Source organism: Oncorhynchus kisutch, linkage group LG15 (assembly GCF_002021735.2).
Source record: "Oncorhynchus kisutch isolate 150728-3 linkage group LG15, Okis_V2, whole genome shotgun sequence".
In the NCBI taxonomy this organism is placed as follows: Eukaryota; Metazoa; Chordata; class Actinopteri; order Salmoniformes; family Salmonidae; genus Oncorhynchus; species Oncorhynchus kisutch.
The window spans coordinates 48,716,998-48,738,645 of NC_034188.2; the positions used below are offsets into that span (position 1 = coordinate 48,716,998).

General features: G+C 41.8%; 1 protein-coding gene across 1 annotated transcript in view; it reads left to right on the top strand.

Annotated features, from left to right (window-relative positions):
- Window positions 1–20,768, top strand: part of si:dkey-103g5.4 (uncharacterized) — a 44,416-nt gene extending 23,648 nt beyond the window's left edge. The window contains exons 9-22 of the mRNA XM_031790413.1: window positions 76–216; window positions 459–606; window positions 907–1,058; window positions 1,341–1,466; window positions 2,786–2,975; window positions 3,073–3,147; window positions 3,376–3,537; window positions 3,646–3,705; window positions 4,056–4,172; window positions 5,921–6,072; window positions 6,270–6,356; window positions 6,593–6,739; window positions 19,208–19,369; window positions 19,613–20,768. Of these exons, the coding sequence (XP_031646273.1) occupies window positions 76–216; window positions 459–606; window positions 907–1,058; window positions 1,341–1,466; window positions 2,786–2,975; window positions 3,073–3,147; window positions 3,376–3,537; window positions 3,646–3,705; window positions 4,056–4,172; window positions 5,921–6,072; window positions 6,270–6,356; window positions 6,593–6,739; window positions 19,208–19,369; window positions 19,613–19,756 (1,863 nt within the window). The 3' untranslated portion in view covers window positions 19,757–20,768. The remainder of the gene's footprint in view (window positions 1–75; window positions 217–458; window positions 607–906; window positions 1,059–1,340; window positions 1,467–2,785; window positions 2,976–3,072; window positions 3,148–3,375; window positions 3,538–3,645; window positions 3,706–4,055; window positions 4,173–5,920; window positions 6,073–6,269; window positions 6,357–6,592; window positions 6,740–19,207; window positions 19,370–19,612) is intronic.
- The last annotated feature ends 880 nt before the right edge of the window (window positions 20,769–21,648 follow it).

Below are 21,648 nucleotides of genomic sequence, written 5' to 3' on the forward strand. Positions count from 1 at the left end.
CATAATCAACACATAGTGGTTGAGTTCCATAGGATAAGTCACACATATCTCTTTTTGACTTATTGTGGATGCCAGGTGGAGGCCCTGCGGAAGGAGTGGTGTCTGAGGAACAGGTACTGGAAAGAGGAGAAACAGAAGGAGGAGGAGCTGCTAGGGGATCTGGATGCAGCTCTGCAGCACTGTGTCCTCGTGGCCACTCAGGAGGACTCTGAGCAGGTAAGCTGAACTAGGCTGGGCAGGCAGATGGATGGGGCTGCTCAGTCCTCAACAAACAGGAAATGATTTGTCTCATGCTGAATTGTTTGAACGCATACATGTCCTTTTGATTTATGTTAATCTCCCTATTGGCATTACTGTATAATGGAGATCTTTATCCATTCTTCGTGTGTGTGTGTGTGTGTGTGTGTGTGTGTGTGTGTGTGTGTGTGTGTGTGTGTGTGTGTGTGTGTGCACTGTAGGCCCACTGGGTGGACAACGAGAGGCAGCTGAGGGAGGCTACAGCGGAGCTTCATGAGGCTGGCCAGTCAGAAGCCCAGAGGAGAGCATCCCAGCTCTCAGACCTGTCTCTGCTCCTGCCTCCTCACGTTCTGCTCATCCTCACTCAAGGTATTGCAAGTCTGGCGTAACTTCAGTTAATCGTTAGAGAGTGGATTTGGATAGGCTTATCCATAGCTCAAAGCTATATTGTAATATTCTTTTGATTGCATATTAGGCTACCTTGTGATGTGTGTGTACATTTGATGGATTTTTAACTTAATTTAGAATAAGGGATTCAGAGGAGGAGAGTAACAGTGGAAAAAGTGGTGGCTGGGATTGAGCCCCGGTCTCCGGTGGGGAATCATAAATGTGGCTTATACTGTGTTACCACAACTCAGCACGTGTCTGTGTGTGTCTCACTGTGTTTAGGTGATGATAAGGAGTGGGAGCAGCAGTGCTGCTGGCAGACAGAGCTGGTGGCTGGGCTGGACAGGGTGAACGTGTGCGTGGAGAAACTGCAGCAAGACCAGGAAAGTTGGACAGCACAGAGAGGAGAGCAGACGCCATCAGTCCATGTCATGGTCAGATCTAGCATAGTTCAATCCCATTATGCAAACATATAGATCAAGTAAACACTAGGGGCCGGTTTCCCGGACATAGATTAAGCTTAGTCCTAGACTAAAAAGCTTGCTCACTAGAAAAATAAAATCCTTTTACGGTGAAGATGAATTGTGTAATTTATTAATGGGAGATGGATCGTAATCTGCAGATGAATACATGTTAATGTACAAGAAAGGAATGTGTCACATTGACTCACAAATATGGACATGTGTTGTTTTGAGTCTCTCTTGTATGTCTCCCAGGATGGGAAACTGAGACAGAGAGAAATATGGGAGCAGCTAAACTCCAGGCAGGCAGAACTAGATGCTGCTCTTATAGAGCTGCGTTGTGTCCGAGAACTCTGCCAACTCCGTGCAGATACAGCGCAGGTAAGCACAGGCGGAAAGCAATACAATCACTGTCAGTTGTGATACAGCCTGGATTAAAACCAGGGTGTCTGTAGTGATGCCTCAAGTACTGAGATGCAGTTCCTTAGACCACTGCGCCACTCGGGAGCCCAATTGGGAAGGTGACCAATGTTTTGTTGTTTTGGCTTTGTACTCCAGAACTTTGGATTTGATACAATGACTATGAGGTTAAAGTGCAGACTGTCAACTTTATTTTCATCCATATCGGGTAAACCGTTTAGAAATTACAGCACCTCCCCCCCACCACCCATTTTAGGGGACCAAATGTATTGGGTATTAAAGTAGTAAAAAGTTAAGTATTTGGTCCCATATTCACAGCATGCAATGACGACATCAAGCTTGTGACTACAAATTGGTTGGTTGTTTTGGTTGTGTTTCAGATGATTTTGTGCTCAATAGAAATGAATGGTAAATAATGTATTATGTCATTTTGGAGTCACTTTTATAGTAAATAAGAATAGAATATGTTTCTAAACACATCTACATTAATATGGATGCTAACATGATTACGGATAATGATGAGTGAGAAAGTTACAGAAGCACAAATATCACCCCCCCCCCAAAAAACATTTTTTAGGTTAGCATGTCTTGGGGGCATGATATTTGTACCTCTAACTTTCTCACTCATTGTTACTCACGATTCATTCAGGATTATCCTTAGTCTTGGTAGCATCCACATTAATGTAGAAGTGTTTAGAAACAAATTATATTCTTATTTACAATAAAAGTGACTCCAAAGTGACACAATGATGCATTATTTACCATTCATTTCTATTGGGTACAAAAGCAATTGAAACACAACCAAAACAAACAGCAAATCCATCCGAACAATTTGAAGAGTCACAACCTTGATGTCGTCCTATCGTGCTGTGCATATTGGACCAAATACATAATATATTTTGATTGGTTTAACACTTTTTTGGTTACTACATGATTCCATATGTGGTATTTCATAGTTTGGATGTCTTCACTATTATTCTACAATTTTGAAAATAGTAAAAATAAAGAAAAACCCTTGAATGAGTAGGTTTTCTAAAACTTTTGACCAGTGTGTATACTGTAAGTGTATGGGGGGACTATGTACAGAAAGTGCTGTAATTTCTATACGGTTCACCTGACATGGATGAACTTTATCTTTGACCTAATAGTCATTGTATAATTTCACAAACAATTGTTCAGGTTCCCAATATTTTTGGAGCTCACTGTATATTTGTTATTGAATGAACTATCTCTTTAATATAGTCGACTCGTGTTGCCATTGAGCGTATCTTTCTATCCAGTCTGTGTTATCAGGTTCCTTCTGGTACAAGGAGTTTGGGCTGGCCAGGCTGATGGTCCCCAGTAACCCTCTGAAGGTGGTGTCGTTGACCCAGCAGAAAGCTGTGCCTCTCCTGGAGCGACTCATTCAGCTTCTGGAGGAGAACAAAGAGCCAAGTCTCTCCCCGAGCACCTACCGCCAGCGCATCTCTGGTACCTCAGCAAGCATTATGTTGCAATTTTCAGTCTTGTTTTGTTTCTGATAAGGATGTTGTTTCCATAGCTTTTTTTGTCAAATGTGTGTTTGTAGGTTTGTCAACAAAACAGACGTTTGGATTGGAGACATGTTCTCGTGCATGGACAGAGTCCGTGCCTGTGGTTAAAGGTAGGCGCAATAGACAGTGGTCCTAGTGGTTCAGATGGCTCGGTTGGTTGGAGCATGGTACTGGCAACACTAGTGTTGTGGGTTGTCACAGATAGACTTAGACTCTGCGAAATGATCACACTGTTCTATGTGATAGAACCATTCTACTGCGGTTGCTCGTTGTTCATAAACACTGCCTTATCTAGTAAAAAGGGATCTATTTTTTGATGAGTTACTGTTGTTTAACAGTGAGAGATATCTATGAAGGAATCTCCACCCAGTCTCTGAGAGACCCAATGAAGGCTCAGCCTCAGGACCAGGATTCGAAGGGCCCCAGTGTCCCCCAGCCCAGTCCTCCTCACTCACAGACAGCTCACAGAAAAGCTGCCATCTCTGACATACACTCACAAGGTAAGATGTAATTGATTAATGATTTAATAAATGAATTACCTTTACTTCATCATAGGCTCTGCTGATCATATTTATGAAGAGTCCTAATGATATCCCATTCCTTCACAGAGGGCGAGCCTATGAAAGAATCTGTTCAGCAGTCACATGTCTGTGTCCCCACACTGTCAGGTAAAGAACAACATTGAAATGTGCTGTTTTATTACACAAAAAGACTTAACATGACTATTAAGTTGTTTTCACTGTAACTGTGTGCAGAGGAATTGTAATCTCATCTCGTTTCAATTCTACTCAAGTGCTTTGAATATGTCTCTACCTTGTGGGCAACATATTGACCACATATAGTGTTTGGACGAATTACAGAGGTTCTCAAACAAGATCACAAGGATGACTTGTTGTAAAAAAGTAGCCCTGAGATAAGTTATGAGTGTTTCATAATGGCATGTAAATGTTTGTGTGACCTGCTATATGTGTACAGTATGTGTGCATAGTATAAGTCTGTGATGATGTTTCCCATACAGAGGGGGAGTGGGATAAACTGCTGGAGCTCTCCCCACTCTTCCAGCTTCTAAAGCGTGTGGAAAGGAAGCTGAGGGGCCCAGCGCAAGACGCAGGACTTCTGAGGGGGGAGCTTGACGGTGGGTTACACAATAGCCTGTAGAGTAAAACGCAGATTACAAACGTCCTGTGATGTGTTTGGGCCAAGAATTGTAGAGATTAAAGAGGACCCTCACACACACACAATTGCTCCGCCACGTACCACAATATATAATAACCGAAACAACACACAATAACAAACAAAACAATGTTTCTTTTTATATGTACTTCTCTTGTTGCAAACCTTTAGTCACCAAATAGTTTGTATCAAAAACAATAGCCAAACCCCCCCAAAGAGGAAGTAAAGGATGACACTGGCATGGAGAAAGATCTGACTAAGAACATACTGTACCACCTCTTTGAACAAAAGGCTTGGTGAGGGACACTTTTCAGCCAGTCCTTGTTCAACACAAATGTAATTTGACACGGTAGTAGTTAATATTTGAGACCAACTCTGGCGTTCAATAAGGAATCAGTAAGAAGACTAAACAGTTCAAGTCTAAACAGAGAAACGGGACAGGAAGGAAGACAGTTGGGAAGCTTCATCATGGGACTGATGGCAGGATGGGCAAGATGCTTTATTAATCGAGGTGAGATTAGGTATCATTTTTGTGTGGAGCACTTTGAAACAAACTGTCATGGTATGCACTATACAAATAATGTTTATTTCAACTAGTAATTTAACTACATTTTGCAGTAACTTGGTGGTATTTGAACTAATTTCAAGTTAGTTAATAACTTTTTTGCCATGTAACGGTGTAGCTAACTACTGGAACTATGTAATAATTTTCTTTCTTTTTCACCATCAGGCCTGCTAATTCTCACTTGAATCATTGGTTTTGTGCTTAATAAGCTAAATTACACATTACAGTATGTTACCATATGACCCCAAAGTGATCTGTTCTTGGAATTTGTATTCTGATGATTTACATATGATAATTTTTCACTAAGTACTGTAGTTTAGATTAAGTGAACTACTTTTTCAAAGTAACTTTAGTTAAGTAAAGTATACTTGTGTTAAGGGTAGCTTTAGTGTAGTTTAACTTCTTCCAGTGTGAAGTGATCGGTATCTTGGTATACTATATTTACAGAGTATCTTCCCTAACACTGACCATCCATCATAATAAAATCACCCGACCACCACGGGGAAAAAGCAGCTAAGGTGTCTGACATAGCAACATAACATCACAGCTGCTTCTTATCCTTCGAGGTTTCACAACACCGGGAGTCATTATTCCTCTCCATTTGGCGGTCGTTGAAAACATTTACATTTGAGTCATTTAGCAGACTCTCTTATCCAGAGCGACTTACAGTTGGTGCATTCATCTTAAGGTAGCTAGGTGAGACAAGGTGAGAAAACCGTAGAAAATACATAGTAATATGATTTGTTTCAGTCTGACTATGAAATTAGTCACAAAATTACACAACAAAAATGCAACCAAAAGGCTAAACTGGACCACTTGTTCAGGGAAAATCTCAACCAGCTGTGGTTGTGAAGGAACTAGAAAAAGATCTGAATCAAAGTGAAAACAAGCCAAAGACAAAATAGCCATTGACAAAAACTCAATCCCCTGTCAACGACTGCTTTGGTGCTTTCATAATTATTACCAAATGGCCCACCCACAACACTCAGTACAACTTTACTTGACCTAAAAATGTATGCTTTCAATTGTGATAATACACAGCCTTTTGAGAGTTCCTAGACTACTTGTGCTTACATGAAGTGTGAATTGATAACCCAGCAAGGAGAAATGGACAACTGGATTTATGGATTCTTTCTAAATTTCAGGCAGAGCGAGCTCTTTTATTGACTATCTGGATGCACAGTGGGAGTGTGAAGGAGAGCTGCTCCTTCTTGACCCAGGTCTTCTTAATCCCAGAGAGTTCCTGGTCTACCACCATGGACTATTCCTACTGCAAACACTGCACACTCTCGAACTGGTTAGTCACTCACTTTCTCTCCCACATACTGAAAGAGGTTAGTGAAGGGTCGTAGTTCAAAGCATTGTGTTAACTCATCTTTCCTATCAAAAGGAGATGAATTAATCATATGTGGTCTTTACGGTCTGTCTAAACGTATTTTTCTCTGTCAATGTGAATTTTCTTCGCACCAATTGTTAATACTATTACTCCCATAGACTCCAGCAGTCTCACTCCAGATAGCAACTAGTCTTCCATCCAATAACTACAAATACAACGCCTTCCGGAATTCCTTCTTTTATCAGGTGATGTCCCAATTTCCACTGTATGTGCATGAGAGAGAGATTACATTTCTATTTTGGAATCAAATATGCATTGGGGAACAGTGTGCATGTTGTACACGATAATCAACATCAATAAAAATCTATTTCCCTTTAGGATTGAATGACAGCTCTGAATCTTGCAGTTTAGCTTCTGACGTTTGTGATGTTAACATCTGTGCCACATCTGTTTGCTACTAACTGATGTCGTGTGTTGGTAGGAGGCTGAGAAGACAGTGTTTGTGCGTCGCCAGAGACTGCAGTCAGTGGGAGGATTCTCTCTGCTCCTCTTGCACTGTCTGTCACATGTCGCTGTTGGGGACATGTGCGTCGACTCCAGTCCTACCTTCCAACGGGCTTTCTTCAAGGTGCTGCCAAACTCTGTCTGCGTCCCAGAAAGCAACCTATTTCCAACATTGGTCATACAGTATGTAGTGCACTGAGTCGTATGGTCCCTGGTCAAAAAAGTGCATTATATTAGGGAATAGGGTGTCATTTTCTCCCCTAGAAAAAGTCAGCCCACCACATACTGAGAACTGAATCCTCGCAGAATTTATGTGAATCTTTGTGTCAAAAGGATCTCTAGTTTCAGTGGAAACACTACAAATTTATTGCCCATTAGTATGTGGACACCCCTTCAAAATAGTGGATTAGACTATTTCAGCCACATCTGTTGCTGACAGGTGTATAAAATTGAGCACAACGCCATACAAACGCCATAGACAAATATTGGCAGTAGAATGGCCATACTGAAGAGCTCAGTGACTTTAAACGTGGCACTGTCATAGGATGCCACCTTTCCAGTTTGTCAAATTTTTGCCCTGTTTGGGCTGCCCCGGTCAACTATAAGTGCTGTTATTGTGACGTGGAAACGTCTAGGAGCAACAACGGCACAGCCGCAAAGTGGTAGGCCACACAAGCTCACAGAACACGAATGAAGAGTGTAAAAATCGTCTGTCCTCGGTTGCAACACTCACTACCAAGTTCCAAACTGCCTCTGAAAGCAACGTCAGCACAATAACTTTTCGTTGGGAGCTTCCTGAAAGGGGTTTCCGTGGTCGAGCAGCCGCACACAAGCCTAAGATCACCATGAGAAATACCAAGTGTCGGATGGAGTGGTGTAAATCTCGCCGGCTATTGGACTCAGGAGCAGTTGAAAAGTGTTCTCTGGAGTATGGAATCACACTTCACCATCTGGCAGTCTAACAGATGAATCTGGGTTTGGCGGATGCCCCAATGCATAGCGCCAACTGTAAAGTTTGGTGGAGGAGGAACAATGGTCTGGAGCTGTTTTTCATGGTTCGGGCTAGATCCCTTAGTTCCAGTGAAGGGCAATCTTAATGCTACAGCGTACAATGACATTCTAGACAATTCTGTGCTTCCAACTTTGTGGAAACAGTTTGGGGAAGGTCCTTTCCTGTTTCATCATGTTAATTCCCCCATGCACAAAGCGAGGTACATACAGAAATGGTTTGTCGAGATCGGTGTGGAAGAACTTGACTGGCCTGCACAGAGCCTTGACCTCAACCCCACCTGTAAGATGAATTGGCAAGCCGAATATAAGCCAGGCCTTATCGTCCAAAATCAGTGCCCGACCTGAATGGAAGCAAGTCCCTGCAGTAATGTTCCAATATTTAGGGGAAAGCCTTCCCAGAAGAGTGGTGGCTTTTATAGTGGCAAAGGGGATCAACTCTCTATTAATGCCCATGATTTGGGATTTTGGTCATATAGTCTACCTTTGTGCGATTGTAGTCTGCCACCGTCTTCTGGTCAATGCCAATTGCAACAGTGGGATGCATGGTGCTGAGGACCATGCAGCTCCCCTCTCTGTTTGTTCACTGTTCCGAGCAGGTCTTCTTTACAATCAACTTGGCTGCCAGGGAAATTGATGTAAAGAAGTTGTCCATAGACACATTTCTGTCTTTGCCCATGTAAGGCTCCACGAGTCTCAAAACCACAGTCTCAGACCGTCGCTCACCCGCTGGCCTGGTTTAATCTTTCCCCAGATATGGACAGCCATTGAGCAAGTACTTGGTTTCGGCATAACCATAACTTTAAATACACATTTGTCTGGTTTGTGGACATGCATTGGGTAAAACAGCACAAGCTTTGGTTGGGAACAGTTGCTCATCAACAGCTATGTTCTCTCCTGGCTTGTAACAAGTAATGCAATTCTTTACAGAACTCGTCCAGATATCTGAGAGCGGAGAACCTGTCTGTCTGCACACATATTGGTCTTGTCTCCTTGTCATTAAAACGAGAATAATCTCTCTAGTCCTGTTTATACCTGCGGCTAGCATGCGTCCTTTGTTCTGATTATGTCCATATTCTGATTGTGCCCACATATAAACCGTTGCATCTACACATGGTATTAAAATGTCTCTTACCCATCCACCGTGTCTACACTGTGACCAGATTTCCCTGTATGCAAATAATTTGACAGATATTGTTTTTCAAAAGAATATTCAAAAAACATTTTATTGGTCACATAGACAGGGTTAGCGGATGTTAATGTGAGTGTTGCGAAATGCTTGTGCTTCTAGTTCCGACTATGCAGTAAAATCTAACAAATTCACAATAACTACCTTACACACACGAATACACACATGTAAAGGGATGAATATGAATATGTACATATAAATATATGGATGAGCGATGGTATGCTAGATGCAGTAGATCGTGTAGAATACAGTATATACAGTGGGGCAAAAAAGTATTTAGTCAACCACCAATTGTGTAAGTTCTCCCACTTAAAAAGATGAGAGAGGCCTGTAATTTTCATCATAGGTACACTTCAAATATGACAGACAAAATGAGAAATAAAATCCAGAAAATCACACTGTAGGATTTTTAATGAATTTATTTGCAAATTATGGTGGAAAATAATTATTTGGTCACCTAAAAACAAACAAGATTTCTGGCTCTCACAGACCTTTAACTTCTTCTTTAAGAGGCTCCTCTGTCCTCCACTCGTTACCTGTATTAATGGCTCCTGTTTGAACTTGTTATCAGTATAAAAGACACCTGTCCACAACCTCAAACAGTCACACTCCAAACTCCACTATGGCCAAGACCAAAGAGCTGTCAAAGGACACCAGAAACAAAATTGTAGACTTGCACCAGGCTGGGAAGACTGAATCTGCAATAGGTAAGCAGCTTGTTTTGAAGAAATCAACTGTGGGAGCAATTATTAGGAAATGGAAGACATACAAGACCACTAATAATCTCCCTCGATCTGGGGCTCCACGCAAGATCTCACCCGTGGGGTCAGAATGATCACAAGAACGGTGAGCAAAAATCCCAGAACCACACGGGGGGACCTAGTGAGTGACCTGCAGAGAGCTGGGACCAAAGTAACAAAGCCTACCATCAGTAACACACTACGCCACCAGGGACAAAAATCCTGCAGTGCCAGACGTGTCCCCCTGCTTAAATAAATGGACATAATAAAGGTATCACTAGGCACTTTAAATAACGCCACTTCAATAATGTTCACATATCCTACATTACTCATCTCATATGTACAGTGGGGCAAAAAAGTATTTAGTCAGCCACCAATTGTGCAAGTTCTCCCACTTAAAAAGATGAGAGAGGCCTGTAATTTTCATCATAGGTACACTTCCACTATGACAGACAAAATGAGAAGAAAAAAATCCAGAAAATCACATTGTAGGATTTTTTATGAATTTATTTGCAAATTATGGTGGAAAATAAGTATTTGGTCAATAACAAAAGTTTATCTCAATACTTATCCCATTCATTCTTTCCTTTACACGGATCAGTCGTCCTGGTCCCTTTGCAGAAAAACAGCCCCAAAGCATGATGTTTCCACCCCCATGCTTCACAGTAGGTATGGTGTTCTTTGGATGCAACTCAGCATTCTTTGTCCTCCAAACACGACGAGTTGCATTTTTACCAAAAAGTTATATTTTGGTTTCATCTGACCATATGACATTCTCCCAATCTTCTTCTGGATCATCCAAATGCTCTCTAGCAAACTTCAGACGGGCCTGGACATGTACTGGCTTAAGTGGCCAGAGATTTGAGTCTGTATGTTGGCAGCAGCCTCTCTATGTTAGTGATGGCTGTTTAATAGTCTGATGGTCTTGAGATAGAAGCTGTTTTTCAGTTTCTCGGTCCCAGCTTTGATGCACCTGACGGGGGCTCGGGTGGTTGTTTTCCTTGATCTTTATGGCCTTCCTGTGACATCGGGTGGTGTAGGTGTCTTGGAGGGCAGGTAGTTTGCCCCGGTGATGCGTTGTGCAGACCGCACTACCCTCTGGAGAGCCTTGCAGTTGAGGGTGGTGCAATTGCTGTACCAGGCGGTGATACAGCCTGACAGGATGCTCTCGATTGTGCATCTGTAAATGTTTGTTAGTGTTTTAGATGACAAGCCAAATGTCTTCAGCCTCCTGAGTTTGAAGAGGCACTGTTGCGCCTTCTTCACCACGCTGTCTGTGTGGGTGGACCATTTCAGTTTGTTCGTGATGTGTACGCTGAGGAACTTAAAACTTTCCACCTTCTCCACTACTGTCCCGTCGATGCCGATGGGGAGGGGAGGGGGGTGCTCCCTCTATGTTTCCTGAAGTCCACGATCATCTCCTTTGTTTTGTTGGCGTTGAGTGATAGGATCAGTGGGGTGGAGATGTTGTTTCCTACTTTCACCACCTGGGGTCGGCCCTTCAGAAAGTCCAGGACCCAGTTGCACAGGGCGGGGTCAAGACCCAGGGTCTCAAGCTTAATGACGAGTCTGGAGGGTACTATGGTGTTAAATGCTGAGCCGTAGTCAATAAACAGCATTCTTACATAGGTATTCCTCTTGTCCAGATGCGATAGGGCAGTCTGCAGTATGATGGCAATTGCATCGTCAGTGGACCTATTGGAGCTGTAAGCAAATTGGAGTGTGTCTAGGGTATCAGGTAAGGTGGAGGTGATATGATCCTTGACTAGTCTCTCAAAGCACTTCATGATGACAGAAGTGAGTGCAATGGGGTGATAAGTCATTTAGTTCAGTTACCTTAGCTTTCTTGGGGACAGGAATAATGGTGGCCATCTTGAAGCATGTGGGGACAACAGACTGGGATAGGGATTGGTTGAATATGTCCGTCAACACACCAGCCAGCTGGTCTGCGCATGCTCTGAGGACGCGGCTAGGGATGCCGTCTGGGCCGGCAGCCTTGCGAGGGATATCACGTTTAAATGTTTTACTCACGTTAGCCACGGATAACGAGAGCCCAGAGGCTTTGGTAGCGGGCCTTGTCAGTGGCACTGTATTTTCCTCAAAGTGAGCAAAGAAGTTGTTTAATTTCTCTGGGAGCAAGACATCAATGTCTGCGACGGGGCTGGTTTTCTTTTTGTAATCCGGAATTGATTGTAGACTCTGCAACATACGTCTCGTGTTTGAGCCGTTGTATTGCAACTGTACTTTGTCTCTATATTGACACTTTGCTTGTTTGATTGCCTTGTGGAGGGAATAGCTGCACTGCTTGTATTCGGTCATGTTTCTGGTCACCTGCCATAAAAACGGTGGTTCATGCTTTCTTTTTTGTGCAAATGCTGCCATCAATCGACGGTTTCTGGTTAGGGAAGGTTTTAATATTCACAGAGGGTACAAGATCATCGATGCACTTGCTAATGAACTCGCTCACCGAGTCAGCGTATTCCTCAATGTTGTTGTCTGAGGCTATTCGGAACATAACCCAGTCCATGTGATCGAAGCCATCTTGAAGCGTGGAATCCGATAGGTCAGACCAGCGTTGTATTGATCTGAGCACGGGTGTTTCTTGTTTTAGTTTCTGTCTATAGGCTGGGAGCAACAAAAGGAGTCATGGTCAGACTTGCCCGAAGGCAGGGCGGGGTAGGGCTTTGTATGCGTCGCGGAAGTTGGAGTGGCAATGATCGTGTCGCGCATTCGATACGCTGATAGAATTTAAGATGTATTGTTCTTCGGTTAGCTTTGTTAAAATCCCCAGCTACAATATATGCAGCCTCAGGATGGGAGGGGGATATACACGGCTGTGACTATAATCGAAGAGAATTCTCTCGGAAGATAATGCGGTCGGCATTTGATTGTAAGGAATTCTAGGTCAGGTGAACAAAAGGACTTAAGTTCCTGTATGTTGTTATGACTAACGACTCATGGTGTAATCACAAGACATACACCCTGCCCTCCTTCTTTCCAGAGAGATGTTTGTTTCTGTCGGTGCGATGCGTGAAGAAACCGGGTGGCTGTACCGACTCTAACAACATATCCCAAGTGAGCCATGTTTCCGTGAAACAGAGAATGTTACAATCACTGATATATCCCTGAAGGCAGCTTGTGCCCTAATTTCGTCCTCTAGAGAACAGGACATTGGCGAGTAATATGCTCGGAAGCGGTGGATGGTGTGCTCGCCTTCTGAGTCTGACCAGTAGGCCGCGCCGTCTGCCTCTCCTGTGGCGACTGCGTTGTTTTGGGTCGACCTCCGGGATAAGATTGCATGTCCAGGGTGGAGGTCCGAACAAAGGATCCGCTTCGGGAAAGTTGTATTCCTGGTCGTAATGATGGAAAGTTGACATCGCTTTTATATCCAATAGTTCTTCCCGGCTGTATGTAACAACCCTTGAGATTTTCTGGGCTAACAATGTTGGAAATAATACATGAAAAACAAACAACTGCATAGTTTTCTAAGGACCTAAAGCGAGGCAACCATCTCTGTCGGCGCCATTTTCCATGGGATGCAAATTCATAAATGTATTTTAAGACAAATATTGATGCCATGGGTCAATGGTGCCACCTGTGATTTCATTTGGAGGGCAGGATAATTATGATTTACATGGTTTCACTGTCCAGATCCATCTACACTTGTAAGATATCCAGACACAATGCATCCCTGACTACCTCGAGAGGTGGTCAGGAAGATCAGATCACAATTTGTCTTTTAATTGTCTACACCTGTCCAAAATTCTGGGCACAATGCATCCCTGACTACCTCTGTAGGTGGTCTGTAAGATCTGATCACAATCAGATCACAATATGTCTTTTAATCGTCTACACCTGCCCAAAATTCTGGACACAATCAGAATGTGGACAAGATCAGGACAAAGGAAACCGGTTAGGACCAGGTATAAACAGGGCTTCTGAAGCGGTTGCACACCTATCAGAACAAAATTACTCCACATCCCTGCTCTTTCCGCTATATGCCCCGTAGATATACAAGAGTACAATAAAAGCATGTCCCACCCACTTACTGTTTTACTTTCCTGTGCACATGAGTGACAGTGCAATCTCTGATGTGCTACAACATCTGAATGTCACATAAGCAAAGAGTGGAGTGCGCTGGCAATTTGTCTCTTTGCGTGAGGTGTAGAACCTGCTCTCTCTGTGAGAATATCCTGGAAAAGCTGCCTTCCTGTTACGTTCTCGTCACTCTTTCTACCCAAACCATGCCATCCCTCCCAGACTTCTGTTTTACCTTGACAGTTGGGATCACCGTCTCAGTTGGCAAAACTCGGGTACCGGAGGCTTGAAGTCAACATCAGAATCAGGTGAAGACTCTCCATCAGCAATGCTGCTTTCAAGCTCAATATCCCATCCTCCATCCTCCAGCTCATATAAATTCTTTGTCCATTTGTTTGTTTGGGATTACCATTGGGAACTACACACGCTGTATGTTTCATTCAGCGTTAGGGGCGCAGTGAGAGTTCAGCTACTCTTCAAAGAGGTATGGTTTCAGACATCTTCGAAAGATGGGCTGGGATTCCGCTGTCCTGACTTTAGGGGGAAGCTTGTTTCACCAATGGGGTGCCAGGACACAGAAAATTGTCATACACAAATTGGTCTGAAACTAATCCAAGGCCACAATGACAATAACAATTACTGAGCGATCAGACAGTTCAAACAGCAATGATTAACTAGGCTACTAGGGAAAAGACAGCACTTAATTTCAATGGCCCTAACATCACCAACTGCTACTTAATGAATCAAAAAATATACTTGCTGCTCTTGTAAGAGTTCATCACCTTTCAAACTATAGATGACACACTAAGACTGGGGCCAAGTAAGGCTCCTTAAATAGTCAGGGAAGACAGGCATGGCCACTCTCTCTTAAAGCAATTACACAAATAGGCCACAATGACAGTTACATTTCGAACAAACTTAGTTCTCTGTCTGTCGTAAAAGTAGGCCATTGCAAACATAAACACAACATAAAGTGGTTGTCTAGCAATTTTATGTTTGTTTTTCAGGAGGGGAGTTACATGCAGGTAGATACAAGCACAGCATATCAAACAAGCAAGACACAGACAAGCAATCAAGAACGATGTAATGTTTTTTTTTCTTCATCATTGCAAACATTGGCTAAACAAGAGGCTATATCGCACCATAATCATCACACAAAACACAAATTGTTTTGCTCCAATGCAATGTGTAGACTTGCTTGTGCCTACGGCATTATCCGTAACATATGCGCAGAACGTGATTTGGATCCTTCGATTTTTAGAAAGAAGTTTCCAGGCTGGTTGGGTTCCAGTGTTAATGCTGTGGGACATGATGTGTGCCAACTAAGGTTTTTCGGCATAAAGTTGTACAGCCACCTAAGAGAGGAGGTGATAGAGAGAAATTGCTGTTGCAGAGAGGCATATTATATCCGTGCACTACAAACAGAGCCCTAGAGGCCCGGATGAAACATTTATGTTAGGTTACTTCCTGTGAGCAACAGTTGTGCATTTCTTTTTTTGTAAAAAACTGTCACGCCTTGGTCATTGTGTTTTGTGTTTTCGTTATATATTTTGGTCAGGCCAGGGTGTGACATGGGTTTATGTGTTTGGTTTCGTATTGGGGTTTTATAGGATTTGGGATTGCTATGTTTAGGGGTGTGTCTAGTTAGGCTTGGCTGCCTGAGGCGGTTCTCAATCTGGAGTCAGGTGATTCTCGTTGCCTCTGATTGGGAACCATATTTAGGTAGCCTGAGTTTCACTTTGTATTTCGTGGGTGATTGTTCCTGTCTCTGTGTAGTGTTCACCAGATAGGCTGTAATAAGTTTCACGTTCCGTTTGTTGTTTTCGTATTTTGTATAGTTATTTCATGTATCGTCACTTTTCATTCATTAAAGACATGAGTAACCACCACGCTGCATTTCGGTCCGACTCTCTTTCAACAAACGAAGAACGCCGTTACAAAAACAACAACTAGTAAAACAATATAGAAAACAGTATATAAATAAGGATTGTGAAAAAAGAAAGAATCAGTACTACATTGTGACGTCATCTACGGGGGCCTTGAGAAAGTATTCATACCCCTTCACTTATTCCACATTTTATTGTGTTACAGCCTGAATTCAAAATGGATTCAATAAAAAAAAATCTCACCCATCGACACACAATACCCCATTATGACAAAGCGAAAACATTGTGTTTAAACATTTTTGAAAATGTATCGTAAATGAAACACAGAAATATCTAGTTGACATAAGAATTCACATGTCATGACATGTTAGAAACCCCTTTGGCAGTGATTACAGCTGTGAATCTTTCTGGGTAATTCTCTAAGAGCTTTGCACACCTGGATTGTATACTATTTTTGTACATTATTATTTTTTTAATTCTTCAAGCTCTGTCAAGTTGGTTGTTGACCATTGCTAGATTTTTCAAGTCTTGCCAAAGTGGATTTATTTAAAAACTGTAACTAAAGCCACTCAGGAACATTCAACGTCGTCTTGGTAAGCAGCTCCAATGTATATTTGGCCTCGTATTTTATGTTATTATCCTGCTGAAAGGTGAATTTGTCTCCCAGTATAAGTTGTTGTATCTGGGTGTAGTGACTGGGTGTATTGATACACCATCCAAAGTGTAATTATTTTATCAATAGGTGTCCTTCTTTACAAGGCATTGGAAAACCTCCCTGTTCTTTGTGGTTGAAGCTGTGTTTCAAAATCACTGCTCGACTGAGGGACCTTACAGATAATTTTATTTGTGAGGTACAGAGATGAGGTAGTCGTTCAAAAGGCACTATTATTGCACACAGTGTAAGTCCATGAAACTTATTATGTTACTTGTTAAGCAAACTTCTTCGGGCTAGGGGCCAGTATTTTCACGTCCGGATGAAAATCGTGCCCAAAGTAAACTGCCGGTTGCTCAGGCCCAGAAGCTAGGATATGCATATGCATGGTAGTATTGGGTAGAAAACATGCTAAAGTTTCTAAAACTGTTAAAATAATGTCTGTGAGTATAACAGAACTGATTTGGCAGGCAAAACCCCGAGCACAATCCATCCAGGGAAATTTTATTTTGAGGTCATTGTGTTTTCCAATGGATTTCTATGGGAAACCTGATTTATTAGGGCCCAGATTGCAGTTCCTATGGCTTCCACTAGATGTCAACAGTCTAGAAATTGTTCTATGTTTTTCTTTTGAGAAATGAAGAAGTAGTCCTATTCTTTCCATGTGTCACTCAGATGAACTCAAGTCTTTTGGTGCTCGTGAACAGGAGCGCGCTCCTCATTATTTTTCTCCGGTATTGGAAACAGTTTATTTTGTCTTAAATCTTATCAATTATTTAAATTTTAGGGTACCTAAGGTTGGATAAGAAACGTTGTTTGAAATGTTTGGACCAAGTTTACAGGTAACTTATTAGATACTTTGTAGTCATGTTGGGCGAGTTGGAACCGGTGTATTTCTGAATCAAATGCGCCAAATAAATTGACATTTTGGGGATATAAAGAAGGAATTTATCGAACAAAACGATCATTCATTGTGTCAATGAGACATTTGGGATTGCAAAAAGATGAAGATCTTCAAAGGTAAGGTATTTATTATTTCGCTATTTCTGACTTTCATGTTGCACCTGCCTGGCGCTGTCCTCAGATAATCGTATGGTGTGCTTTCGCCGTAAAGCCTTTTTGAAATCTGACACAGCGGCTGGATTAACAAGAAGTTAAGCTTTATTTTGATGTATTACACTTGTATTTATATGAATGTTAAATATTTATATTTCTGTAGTTTGAATTTGGCGCTCTGCAATTTCACCGGATGTTGTCAAATCTATCCCGCTAACGGGATTTGAGCGCTAAGAGGTTTTAAGCAAATTGTTACTCCTGAACACATTTAGGCTTGTGTCTTTACTATCATTAATGCGATGATGATTATTTTATCATATCAATTAACTATGTGTAATTATTACAATGATTAAATTAATCCTGTAACAATTAACTCATTAGCAATCTTGGGGCATCATGGAAAAAGCTTATTTAACTAGTTACCGTTTTCCGAATTAACTCTTAAAGATATAAAGTTCTCTTATATTTCAGTCATCAAACAGTCATTAATGAATTGTTACCTTTTATCAGTCTTGTTCTGAATGTCGCAAAACTCTTGGATATCTGCACGAACAGTAGCATAAATGGTGAATCAGCGATATACAAATTGGCTTATTTATTTATTTACTAACAAAATAATCACACAGAATTACATAAACACACAAACAGGATAGCTTACACATTGATTACTACACAATGCAATGAAAAGTCCCTTGTGGACTAACCCGATATGATGGCTTGATAGACAATGGATAAGGGTGTGGATAAAGAGCGGGAAAGACAGTGGGAGAGACAGAGAGTGGGCTTATTGTACATACATGTGAAAATACGCCCAGCGTAAATATGGATATTTAGCACCCAAGCAACTGCTCATTCGGATTTTGAAATGCAACAGATATTTACGCTTGTATGTCTTTGTTTTCTTTCTGTTGAAATCGGCGGTCTGTCTGGGGAGTAATTCGACAGAAGTCTCAAAGTCTTTCGTAGTTTGTTCGGCGGGCTCTGTTCATTAGAATAGAGTGGTGAGAGAAAATTGTTCTTTGTCTCTCGTTTTCGGTCGAGTTTACTAGACTAGTTTACATGCACAGCTGCAGACTGTGCAGAATGTGTAGTCTTGTAGTGTTCTTAATCATTTCAAAGTGTACAGCTGGCGCTGCACATAACTGGTCTGTATTTAAATTGCCAACCATTTCAACATGTAGCCACAGCTCCATCCTTTCTGGTCTAATGTGAATTTGGTCACGAGGGGGGGTTATGCATCCTGGAAAAAGGGGCGTTCCATGACACTGACATAATGTCCGTGCTCACGTGGGTGTGGTCACTGACTGACTGGTTAAGACTTCAAATGAAAAACAATTCTCTCATTTAGAAGGCTAACATCACAACCGTGATCTGTACTTCTCCACAACTTTGTCCCTTGATTTTGAGATAATGAAGTATTGTTCTACTCCAAAGCTAGTAAAACACATTCTTGTCTATGTAATGCAGTCTTTAATTCATTTCTCAGCTCAAGCCATCTCCAGTGACCATACGCCCTGAGTAAGCAACCTCATGATGGGTACAGGGAACATTTGAGTATCATGTAGTAGCCTAAACTTATTGATGTTACATTGAGCTGTGTGAATGGAATATGAATGACAGTCATCCAATATGCTGTAATAGAAATAAGAACTTGCTCATAAAAAAAAAACTATCGTCCTCCCTCATCTTAAACGCCACCGACCACCACAGGAGCACGCCAATTCCTCATTCAATTATAACAAGGCTTATGATATGTTATGATCATTATAAGGTTATCATAAGACATTATAAAGGGATCCTAAACACTCAAGACAATTAGATTTATCATAGTTTCATAATGCTCTATGACTGCATCTATAAGGTCCCACAGTATGAATATGTTTACAGGGATTTCTAAGTCTTCATAAGAAGGTGCGTCAAGTAAAGTGATACCATAAGTTATAATACTTTTTTAAAGACTAATTTGTGCGTATAAGAAGTTATAAAGCATTATATGTAATATGTTACTCTTTTTCTTTCTTAGCTGCTGCAAGCATGTCTGGGTGAGCTATTCGAGGCCCGACTAGAGAGTTCCTCAATGGGTATGGAATGTGCTGCTCCACAGAGCTCCATGCCATGGGACTCCCACCCCACCTCCCTGCTGGAGGGGCTTCAGAGGCCCAGTCGGGGGCTCCTTTCACAGGAAGTACGTTCTTCCTCTCCGGGGAATCAACATTAGCAAAATGTCTGGCATTTTACCTCAACGATTATGATAGCTAGATACAATAAATAAACCATCTATTTAGGTCTTTCCAAATAAAGTGATAGCGAGTTTTATTTCTAAAGCATTCCACACGATGGTGATGGAAAACAACTGTGTTAGCCACAGTCAGTGAATCTTTGGCAATTATCATGTTCCATTCCTGTTTCGTGTCTGTTTCTTGAGCAGGAGGTGGAGGGACTCCTGCAGAAGCACAGGGAGGATTTGGTGTTCCTCCATGTTGAAAGGCTGTTGAGAAAGAAGAGCTTGGGGCTCCGAACCATGGAAGTGCGTCACAAAGCCCAGGAGGAAAATACTGATCAAGCTCAGTGATTCTCCACCAGGGGGGCATATGACATGATTTAGGGGTCCCTGGATTTTGGGAAAGCATTTTAGTAAGCGTCGGAACGGAAAATGTTGAGAGCCCCTCACATACAGTACTTTTTACAATTCATGATGGCTGATCTGCTTGGGAAATACACAGTTGTGTATGGACTGGCAACTGATGAAAGACCAAAACGTTCTCCTTGGGAGTGTGACGGAGAGGTTCTTCATGCACACACACACACCTATCCTTTTACAATCTGTATACAACCTGACCATGACGTCACAAAATACCTCAGACTGACATCACTGCAACCAGGTTTGCCCACTGGGACTAGAATGCTGGGAGGGTGGCGCAGGAGGTGTCCCTCATACCTATGTGTGTTGAGATTATTTTTTAGGATCATCAGTTGCTGTTGTCAGTTACAGGCACAATCTGTGATATTTCCTGCTGTTCAATGGTCATGTCAATGAATACCCATTGGTTCTTGATGAATATAACTTTAAAAATGCCTTATGGATTTAGTGCAACTGCATTACTCTATCATAATCCAAAATATAGGTTGCAATGCTCCATGTTTTAGCTTTTTTTTGTCATCTTACTTTTTGTTAACAATAATTGTATAATTTAAAGAAATGTGTATGTTTAAAACTATCATATCAATCTTTTTGATAACCCTTGTATCCATAGCTGAGTGTATGAATTTGACAGTGGTTGCATTTCTTCAGTTCCACCTCCCTGCTTAAATGGCGGCTGCTGCTGTTGGGCTGAAACATTGTGGTATTAAAATCGAGATTGTAGTAGAGGTTTTGAGTTTTAGAACATTGGTATACACAGTCTTGACACAGGACACTGTAAGAGGACAGATAAGTCTTAAAACCTTTTCAAAAATCCAAGACTGATTTATACACTTTATGCAATGATCAGCCTGTACTTTTGATGTAAACTGTTATGCCTGTATTGCTTGTATCAACATTTCTATGTCTCAAATGTGCTTGGAAATAAATAAACAAAGACTATGAATTATGGCTGAGTCATGTGTTTATTATTACATTTGACAGTCAGGAAGCTTCATGTATTTTCTCAAACCAGCAACTGCAACATGCAGTTGTCTCTGAGTATGGAGCGCAAGAGCTGGTCAGTTAATGGCTTTCAGGGCGTTTGTTTACACTGGGTCTCAGTTAGAGCACAGCTTGTCCTCATCAGGGTAGATCTGGGCTGGTGTGTTGTATGAAGGCATAAAAAGGAATGCAAAGGGCAAAAGATGGTACAAAAACATTTCCTCCTTTTTTCACTCCCGACTAGTGAGTTTCAGTGCAACCACAATGATGAGCAACACAATGCCAATAACAAATCCAACGATGTTAAGGATCTTGGCCATCCTGGATGCCTCTGCAGCCGCTCTTGCCTCTCCAACTGCGTTTGCATTATCCGCCTTCAAACACACAATGGGGGATAATCAATGCATTATCCCACTTTCACTTAGATAACCACAGAATCCACCTCAAAAAATCAGACAAGCTATTCAATAGTTAATCAGCAGATGCATTTGTAAATACCTTTAGACTTCTTGAATAATTGATTGAGTCTGAATTTTGGATATCTTACCCTGCATGAGCAAACTATTGCCGCAATTCCAATTGGGAGACAGCAGCATAAAGTGTTGAAAATGGACCATCCCAGGTAGGATGGCACTGTGGTGCGGGCTTGGGTTCCTTCCATTGTCTCCGTTTTTATGTAGTTAGACGTACTATAGTGAACCAAGTTGGAGCTGGTCAGTGCCTGTCCCAAATAAGTGATGGGGGTTGGGGAGCAACAGACCTTTATTGAGGGGGTGTAGACTGTGGGATGTGGGATGTGGACTAAGAAAGAGGTGTGTCATCTTGGCGAATGTGAAAAA